General features: G+C 44.6%; 3 protein-coding genes across 4 annotated transcripts; 1 reads left to right on the top strand and 2 right to left on the bottom strand.

The window, feature by feature from the left end:
• Positions 1–112: 112 nt before the first annotated feature.
• LOC117857357 (RNA-binding protein P) lies at positions 113–2,813 on the bottom strand. 2 transcript variants are annotated; one of them, XM_034739985.2, is made up of 2 exons: positions 1,278–2,813; positions 113–389 (listed from the first exon to the last, which is right to left on the bottom strand). In XM_034739985.2, the coding sequence occupies exon 1, from the start codon at positions 2,683–2,685 to the stop codon at positions 1,288–1,290; it is 1,398 nt and encodes a 465-aa protein (XP_034595876.1). In that variant the 5' UTR covers positions 2,686–2,813; the 3' UTR covers positions 113–389; positions 1,278–1,287. The 2 variants fall into 2 exon arrangements, with proteins under 2 accessions (XP_034595876.1, XP_034595875.1); XM_034739984.2 differs by having other exon boundaries at positions 1,288–2,813.
• A 350-nt stretch (positions 2,814–3,163) lies between these two features.
• Positions 3,164–7,353, bottom strand: LOC117857358 (uncharacterized). The gene is made up of 7 exons (XM_034739986.2): positions 7,193–7,353; positions 6,922–7,061; positions 6,308–6,387; positions 5,174–5,315; positions 4,948–5,097; positions 4,647–4,848; positions 3,164–3,531 (listed from the first exon to the last, which is right to left on the bottom strand). The coding sequence occupies exons 1-7, from the start codon at positions 7,290–7,292 to the stop codon at positions 3,428–3,430; spliced, it is 918 nt and encodes a 305-aa protein (XP_034595877.1). The 5' UTR covers positions 7,293–7,353; the 3' UTR covers positions 3,164–3,427.
• Positions 7,354–11,856: 4,503 nt separating this feature from the next.
• On the top strand, positions 11,857–21,571 carry LOC117856844 (la-related protein 1A). Its single transcript, XM_034739270.2, has 14 exons — positions 11,857–12,497; positions 13,453–14,020; positions 14,104–14,263; positions 14,600–14,690; positions 14,784–14,855; positions 14,946–15,460; positions 16,759–16,828; positions 18,865–18,966; positions 19,460–19,767; positions 19,862–20,002; positions 20,126–20,189; positions 20,353–20,498; positions 20,623–20,727; positions 21,108–21,571. Exons 1-14 carry the CDS (start codon positions 12,222–12,224, stop codon positions 21,307–21,309), a joined length of 2,820 nt encoding a protein of 939 aa, XP_034595161.1. The 5' UTR covers positions 11,857–12,221; the 3' UTR covers positions 21,310–21,571.
• The last annotated feature ends 1,905 nt before the right edge of the window (positions 21,572–23,476 follow it).

Raw genomic sequence — 23,476 nt, 5'->3', positions numbered from 1 at the left:
AAGAACACGAAAACATTATTGTCTTTAAATACCACAGTGCTTTAAATCCACTTGTCTTTTACAATAGTCTCGCAAGCCACAAGATGGCCTTTTGAAAACCGTACACAGAAAATACGAAATAAGTAATGTCCTTCAATACCGCAGTTCTTTAAATCCACATGAAGTCTTTTACAATAGTCTTGCAAGCCACAAGATGGCCTTTTGAAAATCTAAATAGTTGTACAAAGCACTGTTTCATTTTTGAAACGATAGGTGGAGGAAATCAAGGTTCCTACGAAAACTTTGACCATAAGTGTAATTGAGTAGCCAGAATCAGCTTTAAAAAGTTTATAAGTGCCAAGCAGGGACATGTAGAATCATCTGGCCACAGTAAAATAGTTATAACCATCCTGTCAAGTAGCAAGATAGATAAAAATAAGTGAAACAATTCCCAAAGCTAGTATTTGTGTACGCAACAAAGATAACCTTTCCAATAAAACAAAAACTGCGGTTTTGCTGTCTGGACTGTCAGTTCAGAACAAGCAACACAAAATAGGTTACAGGGTCAACGCAGACACTTGTATGCATGTCAAACAATATTAAGTGCAAAACCGAGTCCCGTGAAAACATTAGGATTTGCCATGAGTCCAAAATGTATGCTTGCACAGGGCATACGAAAATTGCTTATCAAGCATACTGTATGCCAATAACTGAACTAATATATTACAATGCAGGTTACATGTTGAATGCAGGGAACACTGAACAGCAAAACTGAATCACATAAAAATGACAGGACTTGTCACAAACCTCAAATATATGCTTGCAATTGGTAATGACCTATCAAGGATACTGTACAATCGGACGATTAGCCTCTAGCTAATAGCACAGCTAGCCCACATGCGGAAAATGGGATGATAACAGGCAATTATTGAAAAGACCTAGATGAAGACGGTAACAGTTTTTAAGTCGTGATTGCAAATTGGAAATACTCTAGCCCTGACTTAGCAGCAGGCCTGCAGTTTCAAAAAAACTAAACATGAAAAGATAACTAAATGTTCTACCAGGGGCATGCTAATTTTTATTTTTTATCATGAATATATGTTTAGCATGGAAACATAATATCTAAACTAGAAAACAATGTAAACGAAAGGTTATTCTTAAACGGCAATGATAGTGTTGAGTATAATATTTCTATAAATGCAAAACTAACTTCTGTTCCAAAACAAGTAAAAATGCGAGACATGAAACTGAAATAAGAAGTATCTGTAGCTTCTGGCAGTTAGGGTACATCCACCTACCAAATCTTACCTAATGGCCCATGTAATTTCTTCCAGGCCCCCCTGGTGCACTCCCATACCCACCAGAACCACCATAGCCACCCAAATAACCACCTTGCATCCCTGGCAGACCGCTACCACCCAGTGCTCCAGATGCCCCCTGCGGAGGCACCCCTCCATTAGCACCAACTCCCAGAATGCTATTCAAATTCAGCCCAGCCCCCTGGGAGGCAAGCAAAGCTGTCAAGGCCTGCCCCAGAGCAGGATCCACCCCTGGAGCAGCAGCAATACCTCCCGGCATTGAAGCCAAGCTGGGAGCCAAAGGTGACATCGGCTGGCCAATACCAACGCTTCCGGGCAGAGAATGACTAGTAGCTCCATAACCAGCAACCCCCTTGCTCCCACTTGAAGCCCCAGCACCGTAAAAGCCTCCATGCCCTCCTATTTTGTTGGACTTTGGTCCATCAATTGCCTTCTGGCAGTGCAGCACAACTCCCTCGAAATGCTTATGCGGCTCCTCAAGAGCCTTCTTGGCACTCTCAATGGTCTTGTAGACAAAAAGAGCAAATCCCTTGGGTTTCCCAGTGACCTTGTCAAGACCCAGCGGACCCTCCTCAATCTCACCATACCTTGCAAAGAATAGAAACAGTTTCTGCGGGTCGATATCTGCACCAACATTGCTGACAAATATCTTGCGCTGGGTATACTCTGACACAGGCGGCAGCTGCAACTGAGCTGGGGCTGGCACAGGGTTGCTGACCGCACCTCCAGCCGGGACAGGGCCCACAGAGGCGAGCTGGCAGGCAGTGTTGCGGTTCCCAATCTTCTTCTGGGGCTCGCGGAGCGCAGCACGGGCGCCCGAGCGGTGGCGGAAGAGGATGAACCCGTACCCCTTGCACTTGCCGGTGTTGCGGTCGGTGACGACCCTGAGGTCCTCGATCTCGCCGTAGGGGGTGAACGCCTCGGTGAGGGTGTCGGCGGTGGCGTCCCAGCCGAGGCCGTGGACGAAGATCTTCCGCTGAGCCGGGTCGGCATCGGCCACGCGCCGGACGGCGCTTCGCACGTCGCGGTGCGCGACGGCCGCGTCGCGGAGCAGCTCGACGAGCTGGTCCTTGGGGAAGGAATCCAGCAGCGCCTGGATCGAGGCCGGGTCACTCTCGCCTTCGCCCGCCTCTTCTTCGTCCTCCTCCTCCTCCTCCTCCTCGACCTCTACTTCCTCCTCGACCTCCACCTCCTCCTCGACCTCCACTTCCTCCTCCTCTTCCTCCTCCTCGCCGCCCGCCATCTGGGGCTCCTCCTTCACCGCCGCGACGGGGGCGATGACCTCGGATAGGCCGGCGGCCCTAGCGGTGGTGGACTTGGCCGCGGTGGCCGGGGAAGCCTTAGCGGCTGCCGCGGGTTTGGTCTCGAGCTTCCGCTTCTTGCCCATGGCGAGGTGGCGGCGGAGCGAGATTTTTGCCGGGATTGCTGGCTAGGGTTTCGACGGGTAGAGGGGATGGGAGGATGGGAGATGGGTGGCGATTGACGAATGAGGACGACCACGCCGCCGTGGCACGTGGACGCGACTAGTTAACGGCGGCGTCAGGGCGGGCTGTCGTCACTTGCCTTTTCGGCGTTCGCACAAATCACGGCAAAAGCACTGGAGCCAGCGTCGTGGGCCTGGAATCATGGAATAAAAGCCCAACAGACTGGCCTTGTCTTCCTTAGACGACGACTGGGGGTGGGGAGAGAATAAGAAAGACAGAAAACTTGCTGTAGTGTTTGATATTTTGTTTGGAAACATTAAATCGTGTGTACAGAATTGTTTTTGAAAGATGTTTTCATGATCTCATGAATTGTTCGATCTTAATAGTTGTTGGATCTTATTAAAAAAATTATAGAAAATAGCGATCAAGTACACACATTAGTTTGACCGGAGAAATAGCCTCATGTTGGCACAGCCGCGCAGGACAAGGAAGCTGCGTCAACACCCACAATTTAAATACAAAAGACAGTCTTGCAACATGATTCTCATGATTACCAGGTAGAAGATTTACAGACTCCGAGATGTGCAACATAAACAGGTGATAAAATCACTAAACAGGATGGAACCTAAAAGTAGCCTTCACGCAACTATTTTCTTCCAAAGTTACCCATTTAACATTCAGTTAGGCGCTCTTGCTTCAAAGCCTTCATTGGTCAAAGTCGGAGGCACCAAAAAAGGAGTAATCTGGATCTGCAGATGATCCAAGTAGAGGAATGTACTCTGAACCTCTCACATGAACACTGAAGCAAGCTGAAACACAAGCATACACAAAGTTAGACGTTTCCAAGCAAATAATGATTAACTTTAAACAAAAATGCAGGCAAGCAAGATATTGCATGTGTCTGGAAAAGAAATACAATAATAGCGACATTCAAACACATGCCTAAGAAGATGATGACATCGCAATTCACAAATCTGGTAATCCTTTTCAGAAAGAAAGTGCAAAGGATCATCCTTTCGAAAAGATAGCCTCGATGTGCATCTTCAACTCAGTGCACCCAATGTCAGGTTCAAATATTTATTTATTTTTCTTTTATTTTCTTTTTGAGATGGAAAAAAACTCCCATTATGCACCAGTTCCAGATAAATTGTTGGAAAGCAAAACATTTACCAAGTCAGGCTATCTGTACTAAGTCAGTTTTGTTTTTTATTAAAAAGATGAACAAAATAAAAAGGAGGTGTCTAGGATAACACTAGTCAACAAAGATATTTGTTCTTAAAAAATCTAAGCATAAGGGGTCATTAAAAAAGCGCTATTGAAGAGTTAGAAGCAGAAGACAGTAAGACGGGCACAATAAGAATCAAGTAATGATACAAATTAATCCAGGTAAATGATAATATAGGCAACAATTCCCTACCTCTTTGCTACAGCTATGTTTATAAGACTAAATTCCAATGTTCATTGGACACAGTGGGTGACTGAGGACCCACACAAATTCAATCAGGTAGCAAGAAACAACTTTAGTGGGCATTTCATGTTGTGTTTTTCCTTCATAAATGTGCAAGTCTAAAACATCAAATAAAAAAGAAAAGGAGGCAGCAGTATATATCACATATTCACATATATAGCTGGCATAAGCTTCTAAAATGCAGCAAATTCACACACAATCCTCTTTTTTCTTAGTTCCTCTTGTTAGTTAGTCAGTATCAGCACTCAAGATAGATCCCATATTCCAAGATATACAACCTAGTGCGTGATGAAGGGATCAGTAAGCTGTAAGCTATATAGTATATGCAGCTTAAGTAAAGGCAAATGTATTTTTTTAGTATCATCTCCTAGTCGAGGTGTTCCTGATGTTTTCTCAAACAAGGTTATAGACGACAAATCACAATATTAATATTGTTGGGCATAAAGGAAACAATACCATTCTCGATTTTCACAACACTTTGCAGCATAACCTCCATTTTCTTCTTCATCTCATTATTGTCATCCATTAGAGGCACCACAAGGGTCAGCTCCCTGTAAATGTCACGTACAAATGCACATATCTTTTTTGCATATTCCACCTCCCCATCAGATATTCGGCCTATCGCAAGCCTCATTAGCTCTCCTGACAAATCAGCAACCTAAGACATGGTGAATGCAGAAAACAGTTAACAGGCTTCAAATGGAAGAGTGAGAGCGGATTTAGCAGAGTTGGATTACAGATGTACAAGTGTATTTACCCCTAAAAGATAGTCAAGCACATTTATCTGTAAGGGCTCAACAGATTTATCACTTAGTGCTAGTAAAGAATCATTGATTTCAGCAAGAGTTAATAGAGTGCCAGTCTTGCAAAATCTACACAGCGTTGCAGCTTCAACATATTCTTGTACCTGCAAAAGTCACAATAAGTATATAAGATCTGTTACAGCTTATAAAAAAATGTAGAAGAGTAAAGTTGGTACTAACACCAAAGGTGTAGGCCCTTCTCAGCTTCCAGAAGTCAGTTCCTTGTAATTCTTTTACTAACTTTCCAATGTACTGGTTAACCACTGCAGCAAGATCATTTTCTGCCTTGCACAGAACCTCTTCCTTGTTAACTTTACTGATCCTGAAACAAATCAACAGTTTATTAATGCTTATGAAGTGTAACAGCAAAGGAACTGGTAAAGCAGTTACACGACTTTGGTTATGATGAAGCCTTTTGCTCAAAGCCTCGAAGAGCTTCTTGAGATGGAATATATTATTCTTCAGTGCTATCACTATCAGCACTCAGCAACATGAAAAAAAATCACAACAATTAAGGATAATTACACATGAACAACTCGCAGATTAACAGCTAATCATTGAAATGTGACTTCAATGAATTCCCGGGCATATATACAATTTACCAAAACATGTTCTGCAGTGTAAATTAACTTTCAGCTAAAATCCTGATTTCAATAATCTTCATTTGAGGAAAACTAATGCTCCAAACTGCTTAGCTTATGTGGACATCTTGATTGAACGTACAGTGAAGATTTAGCAGCACAGGGTAGATTTTGCAAAACCAGAGCATGTTTATACAGTAAGGCAAACAAAATTCAATTTGTACATAGACATACTATATGGCTAAAGATTTGATATACTTCTACATTATTGGTCAAGGTCCATAGTGATTAAAGTGACTACAAATCAAAATCTCCACCAAGAAAATGTATATACGCTTCTTTTTTGGAACAAAATACAGCATAGAAGGCAGCACAATAGTCTAATGCTCAAATTGAGTAATTCATATATCTTAATGATTGTCCCGTACTGTATTTCCTTAATAAAAATGATTCTGGGAATCATATTTTCTACATGCTCAATAGTCTTCCCTTTTTCACACAAGTAATGCAGTATAGCAGCCACAACTATAAAGGGCGTAACCCAGTGCGAAAGCTCCGACACAAGGTGTGGTCTGGAGAAGAGAATTCCTAGACAGCCTTACCCTTGCAAAATTCTTCTAAATTCTGCAAAGAGGCTGGTTCGAACCCAGGACCTCCAGTTTTACCACTGCGCCAGGTCCGCCCTTCTATCAAATGTTGAAATGAAATAGTGGTATGGTTTTGCACTGCTTACCTGTGGACCTGAAAGATGACCTTTTTGCTGTTCATTGTAATATCACGACTAGCTTTCACAAGCCTTTCTCTCTTATCATTCTGCAAAGAATGGAGAGAAAATATCAAAAAGCACTGATAAATTAAGTACAAGAGTAAGCATCACCAAGCCTACTATGAAATAATAATTTCTATCTGTTTAAGGAAGAAAAATACTGACTGGTTATAAAACTATTGATCCAGCACAAATGAATTCCATTCCATTGAAAATACTGTCATTCAGCACCATTTAACTAACCTCAACTCAAATGTGAACTACCACTATCAGTGATATAACCCACCCAATCTGAAATCGGCACTCATAGGGCGGCCGCACAGCAGCCACTGCTACAAGGGTGGTGGTGTTGGGTTCTTCGGCATTTCACCAAACACCTAGGACGCATAACATCCTGGCAGCAAGATTACAAGCACACTGACCTAGAGAACACTACTCTAGCATCTGTTCTCCGAGCGCATCCCACGTGACAAAAACTCGAGCAGAGAAAGCACTCGAAGTACAAGACTCAAAGCATCGCACCCAGGTACCCAACTACAAGTCCAGCGAGGAGACGGAAGATGGGAAACGAGGCACCGTACCAGGGCATTGAGGTACTCGGCGTGCTTCGCGAACTCGGCCTTCATCGCGGGGCACCCCTTGGAAGCCGGAGGATCAGCCGCCGCCGCCGCGTCCGTGGCCATCGTCCTGGACCTCTTGGGCACCGAGCCGGCGGGTGAAGCTGCAGAGAGAGGCAGAGAGCAGGAGGAGGTGAGAGCACGAGCGGAGGAGGGGAAGGAAGGGGCGCGGGGGTGAAGCCCGCAGGGAATGGGGGGGCTGAGAGGTGGACTGGTGGAGGGAGGGAGACCGTACGCGAGGGATTGGGGCGGAGGAGGGTTTTGCCTGGTTGCTGGGGCGCCGCCATGGAGAGGAAGGAGAAGAGGCGCAGGTGGGCGAAGCGGAGGGGCACCATCTGGCCTGTCCCCGTTTTGGTGTCTCGCTACGGGAGGGCTGGGTTTCGGTGGGGCGGAGAGGGTTTTGGGTTCAGGAAAGCGCACTTTGGAGAGGGTTTTGGGTTCAGGAAAGCGCACTTTGGTGTGGGTTGCCAGCGTGTATCACGCCGAATACGGTTTACATTGTCTTTCGGTTTACATTGTCCTTTTTTTCGAATCAATACGGTTTACATTGTCAGCAGGAAAGAAAGACATGCGAACATGTCATGCGGATTATTAGATTAATCTGTTTCTGTGCAAAGCTAAATAAGGTACTGAACACATTGGCGAAAGCAAATTAGAGAGGTGCATTTGCCCGTAAAGCTAAATCAGCGATCGATCGGAGATTTCCAGCCTCACTATCGCACCGGCGGAGCGTCGTTGGGGCCATAGAGGGCCATGACTCCCCCTTGCCTGGAAAAAAATCAGAAGAGCAAAGTGCAAACTACCGGTCTAAGTGCAGTTTGTGGCTTCTTGACAGGTAATTCATCCTACAAGCAAGAAAGCTCATGAAAGCCCATGAGGCACAAACAAACGGTGAAAGCAACACAAAAAATATCGAGCCAATTCCAGTGACTAGCAGACGAGGCAACAACCTCGGCCGTCGGCCCTTTGCAAGCCGGACGCTGTGACCGGCGAGCCATATCTGCCGATGCCTGGGATCCTCCACTTCCTTTGCAGTTGACTCGTTGACATCGAGTCGTCGTCGGCCGTCACCACTCGCAAGGGCTGGCGCCTGGCGGCCTGGTGTGGCGTCCCGCCCCCCCCCCCCCCGGGGCCAGGCCCGCATACACCTGGTAGCTCTCTAGGATATCAAGAATTCCCTCACAGACCAACACAAGTCTTTTCTACGCACTTTGTCCTCACTCGTGCGCATCCAGGAAGAACTTCCCGGTCGGTCACACATCCCGAAATTGCTCCGGACCAAGCACGCTTAAACCCGGAGTTCTTTGAGGATGAGCTTCCGGAAAAGAAGTTGCAACTTATTGGTATGAGTATTCTATCAATCCTATTAAGTCTTGGGCCAGGATGTCACACCTGGTGCCAGTACTTTCATCTTGAAGGTATGGTTATTTTTCTTCCTTCTTTTGTTTATCTTCTAAGACCCTGTTTGTATACGCTTTTCCTAGCCACGCTTGGATTATAATCTAAGCGAAGATTTTCTCGCTTCTCGCTTTTCGCTTCTCGTAGTTCAAATCGTTGAAGCGGCTTACCACATAAGCGAGAATCGGTGGAAATAAGCAAAGCGTTTGGCGGGATTCTCGCTTATTTCCACCGATAAGCCGCTTATAAGCGGATACAAACGGGGCCTAAGTTCTAAACTCTTTAGATCCATAGAGTATGTGGGCTAGTAGTGGCTAATTAGCTGATAATTTATTGTCAATTGAGATCTATTGTTATTTGTTTTGAGAAAATTGAGATGTTTTGCTAGTTTATTTTGCCCTAATCCCCAAATTGCACAGTTTATACGATGTGGTGGTTTTATAACTAAATACAATTTTACAATTTGGTAGGTACAAATGGGTAAAGAGAAGCCCATTGATTCATTTTTCAAAGGGAAAAGAGATGAACCAATTGTTGAGCAACCTCTAGATCAAGCCAACCAATTGGCCCCTTACAATTTGCTTCACGCTCTGCTACTGCACGGTCGATTAGCATCGCGACCAGCACATGGTGTGTCCCACCAACCGTTGCATTCGCTTTCAAGCTGCAGTCCTGCTCCCCATTCTCTTTTCCTCCTCCCTCTCTCATCTCCAATCCAGAGCAGCTCCGTGAGGGATCGAGGTGGGCGGCGGGCGGTCGGTGGTGGAGTTCCAAATGGAAGAGCTTGGTGTGGAGCTCGAGCTCTCTGTGGGCGCGTGCTAGCGGGGCCGCCGGCTCGGCGGGTCTGGCCCTAGGTGGCAGTGGCATGGCTCGACAAGCTCCCCCGCGCAGGGGTGGAGTTGGACAGGCTGGACATGCGAGCTCCCCGCGTGAGGACGACGACCGAAGCGGGCTGGAGGGGCACGCGAGCTCCCGCGCACGAGCGCCCGTGGCGAAGCGGTGAGGTGCAGGCGGGCCTAGTGGGGAGCTCGCTGGGGCGGTCGGATCTGCGAGTCAGCGCGGCAAGGAGCATGGCAGTGGACTCTTTTTTCCAAAACCTTTTTTTTCCTTATTTTGTTCAAAAATTTTATATAGAAATTTTTTTAAAGTTTGTGCCAAGTTTTTCTTCAATTTTTTGCGTTTCAAAACTTTTTTTCTAATTTTTCTTTCTCGATTTTTTTAAAAACTTTCGATTCCCGATCGTTTTCAATTTTGTGTGAAATTTTCATTCATTAAAGTTTGTTCAAAATCTTTTTGTTCCTAATTGTTTCATATTTTCTGTAAACTTTTTGTTATTTTTTCCAAAATATTTTTGTTCCAAATATGTGAACAGCCTTTTTTATTTTTTTAGCTGGCACGGCGCAGTTGGAAGGGGCCCATGGGATCTGGTGGTTGCCATGTGGATGCGGAGGGGACCATGGGAGGTCAGCGTATCGCTGCATGCGCTAGTGCCCATAAATTAGACGGTCCCGTATTTGCCTTGTGAGTGTATAGTGTTAAGCTAAGAAATGTGCATGTATGGTGAAATTTTAAGCATAATCACCGTTTTTGCAAAAATTAGAGGTGCATTAGCACCCCTAATTATAATGTAGCTTCACCCCTGATTGATTGTTGTGAGATTAGAACTATGCTCGGTAACCTTGACGACAGCGGTCCATATCAACCCATGCCGAGATATTTATCCCTCTTTGCCTCCTATTTAGTATGAATTTTTGATACATCTGTTTTGCTTCATGTTTTCTTTTCTTCCGTTGCAAAATACAATTACCGTGTGTTTCTTCATATTTTCCTTTCTTCTGTTTCGCCGCTACATCCATACCCTATTCATGTATTTTTTTCCGTTCCTCTGTTTTTCATTCCTTCATTCCAAACAGACTCTTGGTGTTGCTGGTGCAAATATTATGGTTGCAATATTTTCTTCTCATAATAACCTACACAACAAACTCTTGTTGATGTACCTTAGCTAATCACAAAAATTTAGAACGTAGCGAGTGATATCTTACCTGATAAAAGAAAATGTCGTCGTTAACTTTGTACGATTAACACACTACTATGATAAAAAATCATGTGAAATAAAGCAATGTATCCTACTTTTCAACAAGGAACTAGTGGTTTAATTTACAAAAATTCAGACAAAGTTTAAAATAATACTAAGGATGTTTTTGTAAGGGAAGTTTATAAACGTGCTAAGTATTCGAATCGAAACCTAGAGGACTGATGAAGAGTGCTCGTGGAGTCAGGGTCGGTCACAGCCTCAAGGGTACGTCGGTATCGCACATCATCAACCAAACCGACTCGAAGTCTCGAATCCAATCCGATCCAAACAAAAGGCACCACGGCCTCCCCAACAAAGGAGATGATATAGAGTGTGTTCTTACTAATTATACGATGACGTTACAAGCTAGCTTTCCTTTCCATTAGCACATTTTTCACTGCCAGTTAAGACTTTGTCTTAGCTCTTAAGTCGTTTCTATGCAAGCCCCGAGTGCAACACTGCCATTTGGCCAAATTGGGTAAAGTTAAACAAGCTCATTTCCCACCCTGGCAATCAATGTTAATTTTGTTAAAACAAGAGATAATGAAAGTGTAAAAAAATGGATAATGCATGGTGATTGTGAAATATAACGAGAGAACTGGTGAATTGTCTAAACCAAGAACTTCGAAGAGACATATTTTTCTCAAACACAGTAATTACTCACCCTAGGAATAAAAATCCATAATCACTCGCCTATATGAGTAAAAAAAAGTCTTTCATGCTTCATCATTAGTTTTCTTTCCATACTTTTCCACACTTTCAATTTTATTTTTCCTTTATTCTCCCTAATCTTCCGCAAAGTCTAAATGGGTGAGATTGTTTGGTTCCATCACCCTCCCATTCTACAAGTGTCTCATATATATTATATGTGAGAAAACAATGTAAACTATCTGTTGTCTTTTATGAAGTACAAATTCTTTTTTTCTCATCCCTATAACCTTTGGAGGATGATGAATATACAAGATAATGACAAATTGCTTGGGCGCTCACTTGCAAATATCATTATTATGTTCTTCGCTATTTTATCTTGCCTAAGAACCACAAAATCCTTACTACTAATCGTGCATTCACGTTCCAGGTCTAGACTTTTTTGAGCTACGTTGATTTTGATAATATAAATTTACGATATAGTAGTACTTATTCGTAGTCACGAGCCTCGGATTTGACTTGGCCATCGCCGGTGAACACAACAGGCCCTGGACATATCGCGGCTAGGCCAGCCGCAGGTTTGCCGTCCGCCGCTGCCAGAGGCCGGCCCACGCGACAGGCACCAAAGCACATCCGGCCATCCGGGTTTCCGGATAAAACCGCGCGCGGTCGCGGGCACCGGGGCACGCAATCCTGGCAACTCCCCCCCCACCCCCACCCCCACCCCCGCGCACCCCCCTCTCTGTCTCTGTCTCTCTCTCTCTCTGACCTCACGCGCTCCACGCACGCAGAGACGCGCACACAGCCTCCCCGCAGTCCACCCGTCCTGTCCCTCTCCGTCTCTCACTTGCGCTCGCGCTCGCGCTCGCTTCCCACTTCCCACCCCGAAAAACCCTAGTCCCACCTCTCGCCGCCCAAAACCCTACCCCCGCGCCGCCGCCCCGCACCTCGTCGTCGTGCTCGTCGCCGGCGGCTCCATGGCCGCACCAATTTCCGGCTAAGCTAAGAGAGCCCGTTCGCTGGTCTTGTCCGAATCCCGCTCCCGTGTCTCGCGCTCTCGGCCGCGGCGGCGGCGGCGGGGATAGAAGCGCAACAACCAGGTAGCACCTGATTTTTGCCCTGATTGGGTGCGTTGGCGTCGGCGATGGAGGAGCCGAATGTGGGCGGAGGTGCCGCGGCGGCGGATCCAGCTGGTGGCGGCGCCGCAGTCGGGGCTGGCGCATCGCCCTGGAGGAAGACCACGCCGCCGCCGGCGGCTGGCGAGGCGGCGGTCATGGGGGCCGAGTCCTGGCCCGCGCTGGAGGAGGCGAGGCAGAAGGTCGCCCCGGAGTCCCCCGCGAAGGCAGGGGCGGGCAATGCTGTTGGTGGGGACTTGGCCAAGGGACCGCAGGGGTCCCCTCCTCCTCCGCCTCCATCCCAGGTATAATCTAGCGCTGGTGGTGATATGCTCATGTGCATGGTTTTATTTATGGGGTAACCAAGTTTTAGGGCAATTTTGGTGCAAGTAGTAGCGGTTACTCGTTTTTCGTACATATGTATCATCATCACCTTTTTATGTAGCTGGCGGGTGTAGGCTTTTTTCGTCTCTACTGGTGAGTACTGAGTAGTGATTGGTGAAGCTTTGCTTATTTTGGAGTGGTTTTAACTTTGTCATCACGTTCATGTTATATGTGGGGTTCTGCCGACCAGGTTGCGCTATGTTTGAAGTAGATTACATTTTTCATTTGTAATGTGGGTAGCTGGCAGGGTCTACGTTTCTGTCATTTCATTGGTAAGTTGCCAAGCTTTGCTACTTTTATAGTCGGTCCAACGTTGTCAGGTGCATTCATGTTAGATTCGGGGTTCTTGCTGACCAGGTTGCACCATATTTGAAGTAGGTTACATTTTTTCATGGTAACGCCAGTTTGTCAGTTGTCACCTAGCTGAAGCACCACCGTATGGATTGCAGTTAGATAATAATTCTTTTGCATGCCATGCCTCATCTGGACCATCTCATGGCCAAATGAAACTCATTCCAATGTTGTGGTCTTGTGCTGTCGTCATGTTCATGATCTATTTAGTTAGATTGCATGAGTGGGTGATCCTGTCGACCAATTATGAGGCAAATGCTGTTGTAACGGACGATTGACATCTTAGTAGATTGTGTTGTTCCCATTCTATCCTTCCTCTGCTGTGTAAAACTGTCAATCTTTTTTTTTTTGTTTTGCTTCATCACATCCCTGTATGTCCCTCTCTGGAGCCGATGAGAGCATCTTGCTTCATCACATCCCTTTTTACTGCCACTGTTGCTACTCACTTTTCTTTGCTTAGATCCTATATGTTCCTTTTTCCTGTACTATTTATACTTGGTTTGATAAATGTGGAAAACTTTTTAGGTGGCTAGTCGTGCGCACAAGTTTGATGGCCATGGAAATCCCAACAGAAATCACCAAGCACACCATAAAAATGGGCCCAAGCGGCGTTTTCCTGCTGTGAATGGTGCACCATCCTACCCTCCAGCGATGCAGTATCACCAACATCCAGGGCAACCTATTTTTTACCCTGTCCCTGTGCTTCCCAGTCCAATGATGCTACAAGAATATCCTTACCAGCCATTTCCTGTTTCAGTCCCGAATCATGAGAGGCATGTTGGAAAATCCGGGTATGAGAACTCCGTGCCTCCTTTTGTTCCAGTAGATCAAGTTGGTGCGAATGAAGGTAACAGGCCAATGCCTCCCCATCCAAGAGGAGATTCTCATGCCTGGCGGCCTCCTGTTGGTACTCATGGTGCTAGGCCCCATCCTGGTCCTGAAGGTCATGGCCATTTTAGTCAGACTTGGCAAAATCCTCAGATGTTTGGTACAAGAGAGAACACAAATCTACCACAAGGTGTTGGGCCAAGAGCTTTTGTCAGACCAATGGTGCCTCCTCCTCTTGGGTACATCAATGGACCACCATATCCTGGTAATGCTCTACACACTGGTTATGACATGTTTGATATATTGCAGCTTTTTGTGCACTAACATTGATGACTTCTTTAAACTCAGGACCTATGCATCCCATGTACTATTACATGCCTGCACCTATGGAACCGATGAGAGGTCCACAGCGCTACATCCAAAATCAACCAACGCCTAGTCCTGTTTTATCCCCTAAAGCTGCTGAGTTAAGATCTAAGATACTAACTCAGGTGGAGTACTACTTCAGGTAAATCTTATCATCTTCTGTTGGAGTTACAAGAAAGTGTGATGTCTATAAAATAGGCATGTAGGTTTGCAACAGTATGTTGGTAAAATTTTATTTAATTTTCAGTTAGTACTGAGTAATTTATTTTCATGGAATATCCACTGGTCTTCAGAAACATGTCCTGCAAGAAAATCAGTTTGATACTGCTTCACACTTCACAGCTGCGTTCTCATTACACAACATTCATGCAAATACCAATACAGCCTACAGTTTAGGAGAATTTTATATGCTTTCATAACATCATGAGTGATAAAATGTGGCATGCAACCTTTGTTTACTCATTATGACGGGTTTCAGTGATACAAATCTGGAGCGTGATGATTTCCTGAAATCTTTAATGGATGAGAATGGCTGGGTTCCAGTTTCAAAAGTTGCAGATTTCAATAGGGTATGCCTTCCTTGCAGATTTCTCAGAAATTGGATTTATATTATTTGGCCCTTGTGCTAGGAAATAACATTTTAGTTTCTGGTTCATCTGCAGCTTAAGAAAATGACCACAGATATACACCTGATTGTAGATGCATTGGCAAACTCAAGTCTTCTTGAAGTCCAGGTTTCTCTGTTTATTTCAATAGTTATTGTTCAAATTTCTTGTTTTGTTTAGGTACTTGGTTTATCTTATCCGTTGCTTGTCTATTACCAGGACGACAAAATTAGAAGGCGTTCTGACTGGGCAAAGTGGGCCTCTTTTTCTGGTGCAACATCTGTTGCAAGCCCATCATCTGCAAGTATGGATAGCAGGGGTGAGAGAAATATCGGTGGCTTTTCAAATAAGGATGATGATTCTGAAGATCAAAAGAAGCATTCTCAGTCTAAAGATATTAAATGTAATACAGATTATATTAATACGGAAGAAAAAGTTGCTGATGAACAAGTCCAAGATGCACATATCTATTCATTGAATAGGGACTTATCTGCCATTAGTATTGATGAAAAGCCTAAGAGTCTTGCTGCACAGTCTATAAAGTCAAGCAAACATTATTCTTCTTTTAGATCTGGTGATGTTAAAGTTCAGAAAGTGAAGTCAAAGATAAACGCACCTGATTCTCAAAATGACTTCTCTAGCTTTGGTGGTGACCAAAGCACTTTCATGCTTGATGAGGAATTGGAATTGGAACATGCGGACCATTCACGCGATGACCTCTATTCTCATAAAAGGTAAATTGTAGACAATATGCCTATGTTGCACACATAACTAATTGTTCTCTAGGTATGTATGCATGTGGTAGGATATAGCTTGGAATCTTCCTCAAATTTGTGAAAATAAATATTATCAATGTATGTGACATTTCATCAACGAGCTGATTGAACTTAGGGTATATCTGCTTCCCTTGCTTGTTTGAGTTGCTCACCCAACTAAAAAGGACCACTTTGTGTAGCAATTCTTTTCACATGGGTGAGGATAAGCTTTGCTCATTGAGAACAAGGTTTGTTTCACATTGTTGTGCCATGTTCCTTTCCACCCAATACCAAAAATTATTAAATATTATATTTTAAGGTTACCATGATTTTAAGAAACATATGCCTAATTTGCTTTTTTCAGGCACAAAATAACCAAACACTAAAAGCCCTGTCAACCTTGCTCCAAAAATTATATTATATTATATTATATTTTAAGATTACCATGTTTTTTAAGAAACATATGCCTAATTTACTTTTTTTTCAGGCACAAAATAACCAAACACTAAAGCCCTGTCAACCTTGCTTCGTTTAACTATTGCTCATATGGGATAATTACCTAGCTTTTCCTTGGCTACTGATGGTTGTTTAATGTTTGCTGCCTTTTTTGTTTGTCTGTCATATTTATGTATTGTAGATGTGCCCAAGACTTTCATTACCCGTGTAAGCTATATGTTAGGGGTGCTAAGCTACATTTTAATGTCATTATTACACTATACAATAGTTTGTTTCAATTGTGGGTTATGCATAATATATTCTTTGCAGCAAGTAATATTTTGCTTCCATAATACTCCCTCCACTCCAAAATGTAGGCTGTTTAAGTTTTGTCCCAAGTCAAACTTCTCTAACTCTGACCAAATTATAAAAAATGCACCAACACCCACCACAACAAATTGATTAAGATAAATCCACCATGAAAAATGCCTTGATAGTGCATTTATTTGGTATTGTAGATGTTAACACATTTTTCTTTGAACTTTATCAAAGTTAGAGAAGTTTGACAAAACTAAAATGACCTACAATTTGGAACAGAGGGAGTAGAACAGTACATCTCTACATTTTATAAACGAATTTTAGGGTACTAGACGGAATGCATTACCATAAACATAAAAAGGGTCATGGTGATAATGTTTGTGTATAGCTTAAAGTAGTGCTCCATTACTCATCTAATGTTTGTGTATAGCTCAAAGTAGCACTCCATTGCTCATCTTCTATGTTACGGGAATGAGAAATCATGCAAAAATGCTTTTCTTTCATAATACGTTTGTTTTAAGCAGGGGTGATGACGAGGAAGAGGACTTTTTTGTTGATGACCAAGATGTTAATAGGCTAATAATTGTCACACAGGTTAGTCTTCAATAATTTATTTTGTATCCGTTGCTTTATATAGCGATATGATGCCTCGACCGTGTATATAACAATCTTTACTTTATTCATATCATATCTGTCTTGTACTACTAAGTATTACCGTATTTGGATTTTCTTCAATTAGTATGTGCTTTATGCCTATATGCATTTAGATTATTCGGTTACATCTGATTGTATTTCTGGGCTTCTGATGGATATGCTTTTGAGGAACACAGCCTTTTTTCTATTCTGCTTGCACTTATTATATTTTCCCCCCAAAAAATTCTTGGTGGCTATTGGGAGGGAGGGAGGGGGCTGATCACCCCCCTATGTTGCACCGATTCCGACACGCGTGTCGGACACGATACGTATCAGACACGGGGATTCGGCATTTTCCCAAAACTGACGACATGGAGACACGTCAAAGTATATAATCACCACAAACTATAATTAGCAAATAATGCATACAGCAAACAGAAAAGAAATAGATTGGCCCAGCCCAACTTAGGACTGTCCAATCCCTCCTTGTGCAGCCCACTAGCCCACCAGAGGTTCAGTTTACTCCCCACACAACAAACTGCTCATCTTCTCCCACGGTCGTCGATTCCTCATCTGCTCCGCCCCTTCATCCATGGTCGCCGCTCACCGGCAGCGCTCAACTCTGCCATCTCCCTCCGCCTCTGCTGCGTGACAGCCACCTCCTGCCGCCGGCCGCCCATCCTCCGCGTAGGACGGCGCCCCTCCTGCTGCCACCGGGCACGCCGGATCAGCAGTGGCGGAGCTAGGAATCAACCCAAGGAGGGGCCGGTTGCTACAGTAATTATACACAGTTTGCTGTTGGTTAAGCTGTTCATGAGGAACGCCATCGAGACAACTCTCAAACAGGCAATTCGTCAAACACCATTCATGCACTCATATTGTCTTACACCAACACCAAGAAACTGACTAGCTAGCGCATCAAGCAAAGCAGGATAAGAAAAGTAGCAACACCATAAAAAATTTATCTCAATAGGCAGTAATTAGCCTTTATTTGAAGAAAGGAATAGAACTACAAAATAAGCAAAAGAAGGAACAGAACTCCAAGCAAATAACCAATATGCCTGCCTGCACTTGCCGATGAGCCATGATCGGTGAGCTTGTAACCAGGACACGGACCCTATACATTGAGGAACGCAGGAGCCGATGAGCTCGGAGTGGCGGATTGGACGGAGACCGGTGCGAGCTCGGAGCGATGGAAGGGCCAAGGCGAGCAGGAGCTCGGAGCGACGGGACTCGCACGTGTTGGCTGTTGGGTGACCGGTGTGCGCTGCTCAGATGTATATTGTTTGGGCCTCCAGTTCGTAGGGCCGTCGAATCAATGGAAATTTTGTTGGACCAAGTGGGGGCCGTGGTCCACCTTGGCAATGTAGCTCGGCCGGTGCGGATCATGCTCCGCCGCCGCGGCTCTCCAGGTTGAGCCATTGCCGCCGCCTTCTGTACAACTCCGGCCGCTGCGCCTCCCTTCATTTAGCTGCTTGGAGATGAATCGGTGCCGTGTCCGCAGCGTATCGGTGGTTAAAGATATTTATTTTTACAGTTTAATCTCCTGATACTCCATCGATACGTATCGGCGGCGTGTTGGTGTCGGACACGGTATCGGACACCGACACGCCAGTTTGCTGCCGTGTCCATGCTACATAGATCACCCCTATTTGAACAGGCCCTTAAAGGTTTACCTCAGACTTGTGTGATGGACTTACGTAACTTGCTTTAAATCATGTTTAGTTGTACTACAATGACCTGTCCTTTTTTAGATAATCATTTTATCATTGGGTAACGAATTGTCTGTTTCTTCTAGATCTTGCATGATTGTTATAGTAGAACACTTAGGACAGTTAAATAAGTGACAATATCCTTGTAAATGTTTGGACTGGCCATGTGAAATGTTAACTGAATTTCTTGAAAAATATTTCCATTCATTAGCTGAAATGAAACAGTATTATTTTGTAACATTTTGAGAATGTTTCACTGAGATCTTTCAATTTTGGGTCTCACAGGATACTGGGTTAGCAAAGGATGACAAAAGCCGCACAAGTATGCCTCAGGCATTTTCAACAGAGGAAGCATCGAGAATAAGCGATGCCTTATACCATTATGAGGTGACATGTTACAGTTCATATTACAAGTAACTTATAGATACAGGTCAATGCCCAAAGGACAGACCAGTGACCTTGCCATTCTGTGGCGTGCTGTCCATTTGCCTGTTAACTGACAATTGATTGTCTGTACATTTATTCGTTCAACTTTTCATCCATGAGATGTCAAAAACATTTTTTTAACCTTGTTTCATTGTCATCTCCCTAGGTATGATATTCCTGTTACTATTTCGAGTCTTAGAATTCTGATCATCTGCATGTCTGTGATTTAAAATTTGGAACCATTTGAAACGAGTGTTTTGAAATGAAGGTCAAAGGACAGTGGGTGGGGTGGGGGCCTACATTTGCATCAAGTTGTCTGGAGCTCAGACTAGACACTTGGGAGTCTTTAAGTTTAGTTATGCTAGCCTTTTGTCAGATGATGTGTATCAAATTCTATAATTTTATTTTTGGTTCTATTCTCATGCTAATGTTGTAATATCTAATTTGACTTCAGACACTTCATGGTCGGCGCGCTAATAATCATAGAGGTTCCCAGGCTGATACTGCAGATGTTGATTCTAAACCAACTGGTGGTTCAAAGGGGAACCACATTGGCTGTGGACCTAATGGTACTGAAGAAACTGGGCAGCCTATTCCACGCAAGCGCCAAAGTAGAGGCAATAGAAAAGCACAAAGCGCACGGAAACAGCGGTTCTTTGCTGGTAATTTCATGAGTAATCCTGACCAATATGGTGGTGTATCAGAAAGCCCTCCGGGCCATTCAGTTGGATATTTCTACGGATCTACTCCAGAAAATCACAGGTAGGCTAATAGTTAATCCATATTCACTTACAGTAAAACCTACCTTTTTACTGTCTCAAATTGCTGTTGTCTTGATGATTCCAATGCTGATTAGCTATAAGAGTTCGAAGCTGAGTTCTTCTCCTCATGGAATTCCTACTGGGAGCTCACCTGTTGGATCTATACCCAAATCTTCTCCACAATCTCAGCATCTAAATTATCATCTTTTAGAAAAAAATAAACTCCAGCAGCAGAGGTAAATGGCTTCTTGTGTGATGGCAAACTTTAACTCTTGTGTCCTTCAAAATATTATCATCACTGCCCTCCATTCCATTGCCTCCTGTTAAACTGATATGTTTACATTCTTTTTTGTGCGAAGGTACAATAAGTTCAAACATCACTGCCTTGTGGAACGTAAGAAACTAGGCACCGGTCACAGTGAGGTGCTGCCTTCCTCTCCTGTATTTATCTTGTAATGGCAACTCAGTAACTACTATATAGAGAAAAAAAGATAAAGCTGATCAGATTTATTTTTATTTATCGTTGTAGCTGCATTGCCTGGTATTTTGCATTATTATTAACATGTTTGCTTTCAATGTTCTGCAGCAAATGAACTCGCTGTATCGCTTTTGGTCATACTATCTCAGAGATAATTTTAATGAAGACATGTATACGCATTTTAAGAAATTCGCACTAGAGGATGCAGCAGCAAGCTACAGATATGGACTCGAGTGCCTTTTCAGGTTTTATAGGTATGGACATGGAAATTTCAAGAATATGCTGCCATCATTGTTTATTTACATTTGCAATATCCTTTTTGGATCGGTACAGTTGCAATAGAGCGGCATCATTTACTGCCTACTCCTTTCTTTGCAGTTATGGTTTAGAGAAAAACTTCCAACCTAATGTATATGAAGATTTCGAGAAGCTTACGCTTGAATTCTACCAAAATGGTGATCTTTATGGACTTGAAAAATACTGGTAATTTTTATCTACATAAATGTTTGCATTCCTCTATTAGTTGATGCTGTCTAGTAATTTTACTGCAATCCCACACTCTTCACCGAAATTGTTGCTGGAGATTTATTTATTTATCTTTAGTAAAGGAATGGACTGTTGCTGTAACTTACTGGTTTTGCGCCCCGCCTAGCTTGCACGATAGTTCATGCAAATTTCTAAATAATGGTTAAACATGTGCTTTCCACATGAAGCTGGGTGTTCGAAACTGGAAAACTGCAAGGCTAACTTAAATGAGAACTGCAAATTTGAGTCAAACTTTGGCCAGCTGAACTGCCGCAACCCAGCAGCTGTTTGATTGTGATGCTTAGCCACTGACATATTTTTTTGTTGATTGGACCAAGGGCATTTCACCATTACCGAAATCCAGATAGCGGTCCTGTAAATAAGCTTCCAGAGCTGGAGAGGCTTCTCAGGGAGGAGTTCCGGACCCTGGATGACTTCAAGGCGAAGGAGAAGGCCCATGATGCCACAGAGAAAGAGACGGGCTGCAGTAGCAGCACCGTGGCGGTGACCGCAAGCCATAGCAAGGCTGAGACTAAGTAGGCCCAAGCTCGGCATCCAAATTTTGGCGGTTGCCCCGGAAAGGAGAAAGTAGCGTTTTTTTGTTTGCTGAGAACTAAGGATTTGAGTAGACAAGACATGTGCAGATTTTGCTATACCCCCTGCCAATACTTGTGCTGTGGCTGCCCAGGAAATTTTCCTCCTTTTTTCCATTTCCTTCCTGGCACCAACGTGGGAGTTGTACATAGATGATAATTTTTTGCTTGTTAAATGGACAGATAATAGAGCATGGAGTTTAATTTAAGGCCGTGGTGGCTCGGTGCCGTCGTTAGTAGGGCTTAGGGTCTGGTTTCGCTTATTTTGAAAGTGTTTTTTTTCCGAAGCGTATTTTGAAACTGAAAATGATGCCACAATTCGTATTTTTGGAACTTCCGTTTTTGATTTTTACCCCAAAGTTCATCTGGAACAAAAATGATGGTAGGACCATCTTCTCGAACGCTACAATCGCACTCATTTTAAGAGAATCTTGCGACAATCATTCTTTTCTCCGCTAAAAACATTAAGGCACGGCACAACCAAATCAAACATTTTACTAAAGTTTCTGCAACCAGGAAGCAGCTCGGACAATGCCCCAATGGACAAGCCACACACCCCTTTTTGACACCACCGACCGGACCAACTCGGGCCACGCGTGTCTCAAAAAAAAACAAAAAATCCTCGGGCCACGATGTTCCAACGTCAAGCGTGGCAGTGTGCCACTCCAGGAGCTGCATCAGTAGTCAGTTCTCACGCTTCCCTTTCCCAGTCACGGCCGCGCACGCGCCCTCCATCCGGCGGCGGCGCGAAAACAGCGGCTTCGTAACGGAGAAGGCTAAGATCCTCGAAACTACGCGCGGGGGTGGTTTCCGGTTAGTATTAAATGTAAACTATTTACAAAACTCATTACGCAAACGGAGATTGAACGGCGAGACGAATCCATTAGATCTAATTAGTTCATGATTTAACAATGTACTGCTACAGTAAACATTTGCTAACGAGGGATTAATTAGGCTTAATAGATTCGTCTCACTGTTTAGCCTCCATCTGTGCAATTCATTTTATAATTAACTCATATTTAGTCCTCCTAATTAGCCTCTGAATATTTGTGACACGGACTAAACTTTAGCTCGAGGAACCAAACGCCCCCTATGTATTGGGGATTCTTCCAAAAAAAAATTTCAAAAAACATATCAACCCACAGTAGATCACTAATAACTAGCCTCCAATATTTCAAAACAGGTCACATCATAGTAAGTGAGCCCAACCCGGCGCCTCCCTACTCTCTCCCCGTCTCATTCTTTCTTCTTCCTCCAGCCGGAGAAGAACCGAAATTTGGATGAACGGCTTGAGCCGTTGGTCGTGGCCGTCTGGCGCCAGAGTGCATGCACCACGTCGCCGCCGGCGTACGGCCTCGCCCTGCGCGCGCCAACCAGCGTTCGCATCACCGGCAGCACCGCGCCTCGCCTCGCCCCACTCCGCTCCATGCCCCTAGCTAGACCATCCCCTTTTCTTCCCCCTCCACACTCCCTCCCCTCCATTGCTAGACCAACCAAGCTCCACTTACCGACACCATCCACCGTGCTTCGGCCTCCTCCCACCGAGTCACCGCACCCACACCGTGCGTCGTGCCTGACTGCCTGGAGCCCTACCGCGCTGGCCTGCTGCATCCCCGCCCACGCCACATCGCCACGCCTGCATCCCACACACGCCAGCCCGTTGCGTCGCCACGCCACCGTGCCTGCATCCCACCCACGCCGGCTTGCTACGCCGCCTCACCGTGACGGCCTTCGTCCTCAGGCTGCGCCGGATTTGTAATGGGTTAGGAAATCGGAGCTCGGAGAAGGCGGAAGCCTGGGAGGCGGTGGCGTCGAGGGGCTCCGACTCTAGCGGGAGAGGCTAGGGAACGGGAGGGAGAGGGTAGCAGTGGAAAAAGATCGGAATCCTGCGGGAAGCCTCCCTCATGCGCGAGAAGGGGGCGATTGGGGGAGGAAGGACGTCGCACAAATATGCGCGGTGACGGGCTCTGTTTTAACGTCACAAATAGCTTGGGGAAGTTTTGGGGAAGCTGTTGGAGTTCTTTTTTTTCTTTTTTTTTCTCCCAAGGTATTAGGGTAGGATACAGATTCTTTTGAAGTTGCTCTAAAATCCACATGTTGGTTTCAAGCCCGCA

Source organism: Setaria viridis, chromosome 5 (assembly GCF_005286985.2).
Source record: "Setaria viridis chromosome 5, Setaria_viridis_v4.0, whole genome shotgun sequence".
In the NCBI taxonomy this organism is placed as follows: domain Eukaryota; kingdom Viridiplantae; phylum Streptophyta; class Magnoliopsida; order Poales; family Poaceae; genus Setaria; species Setaria viridis.
The sequence above is the reverse complement of the archived record's forward strand: the minus strand, read 5'-3'. Positions and strand labels throughout refer to the sequence as shown.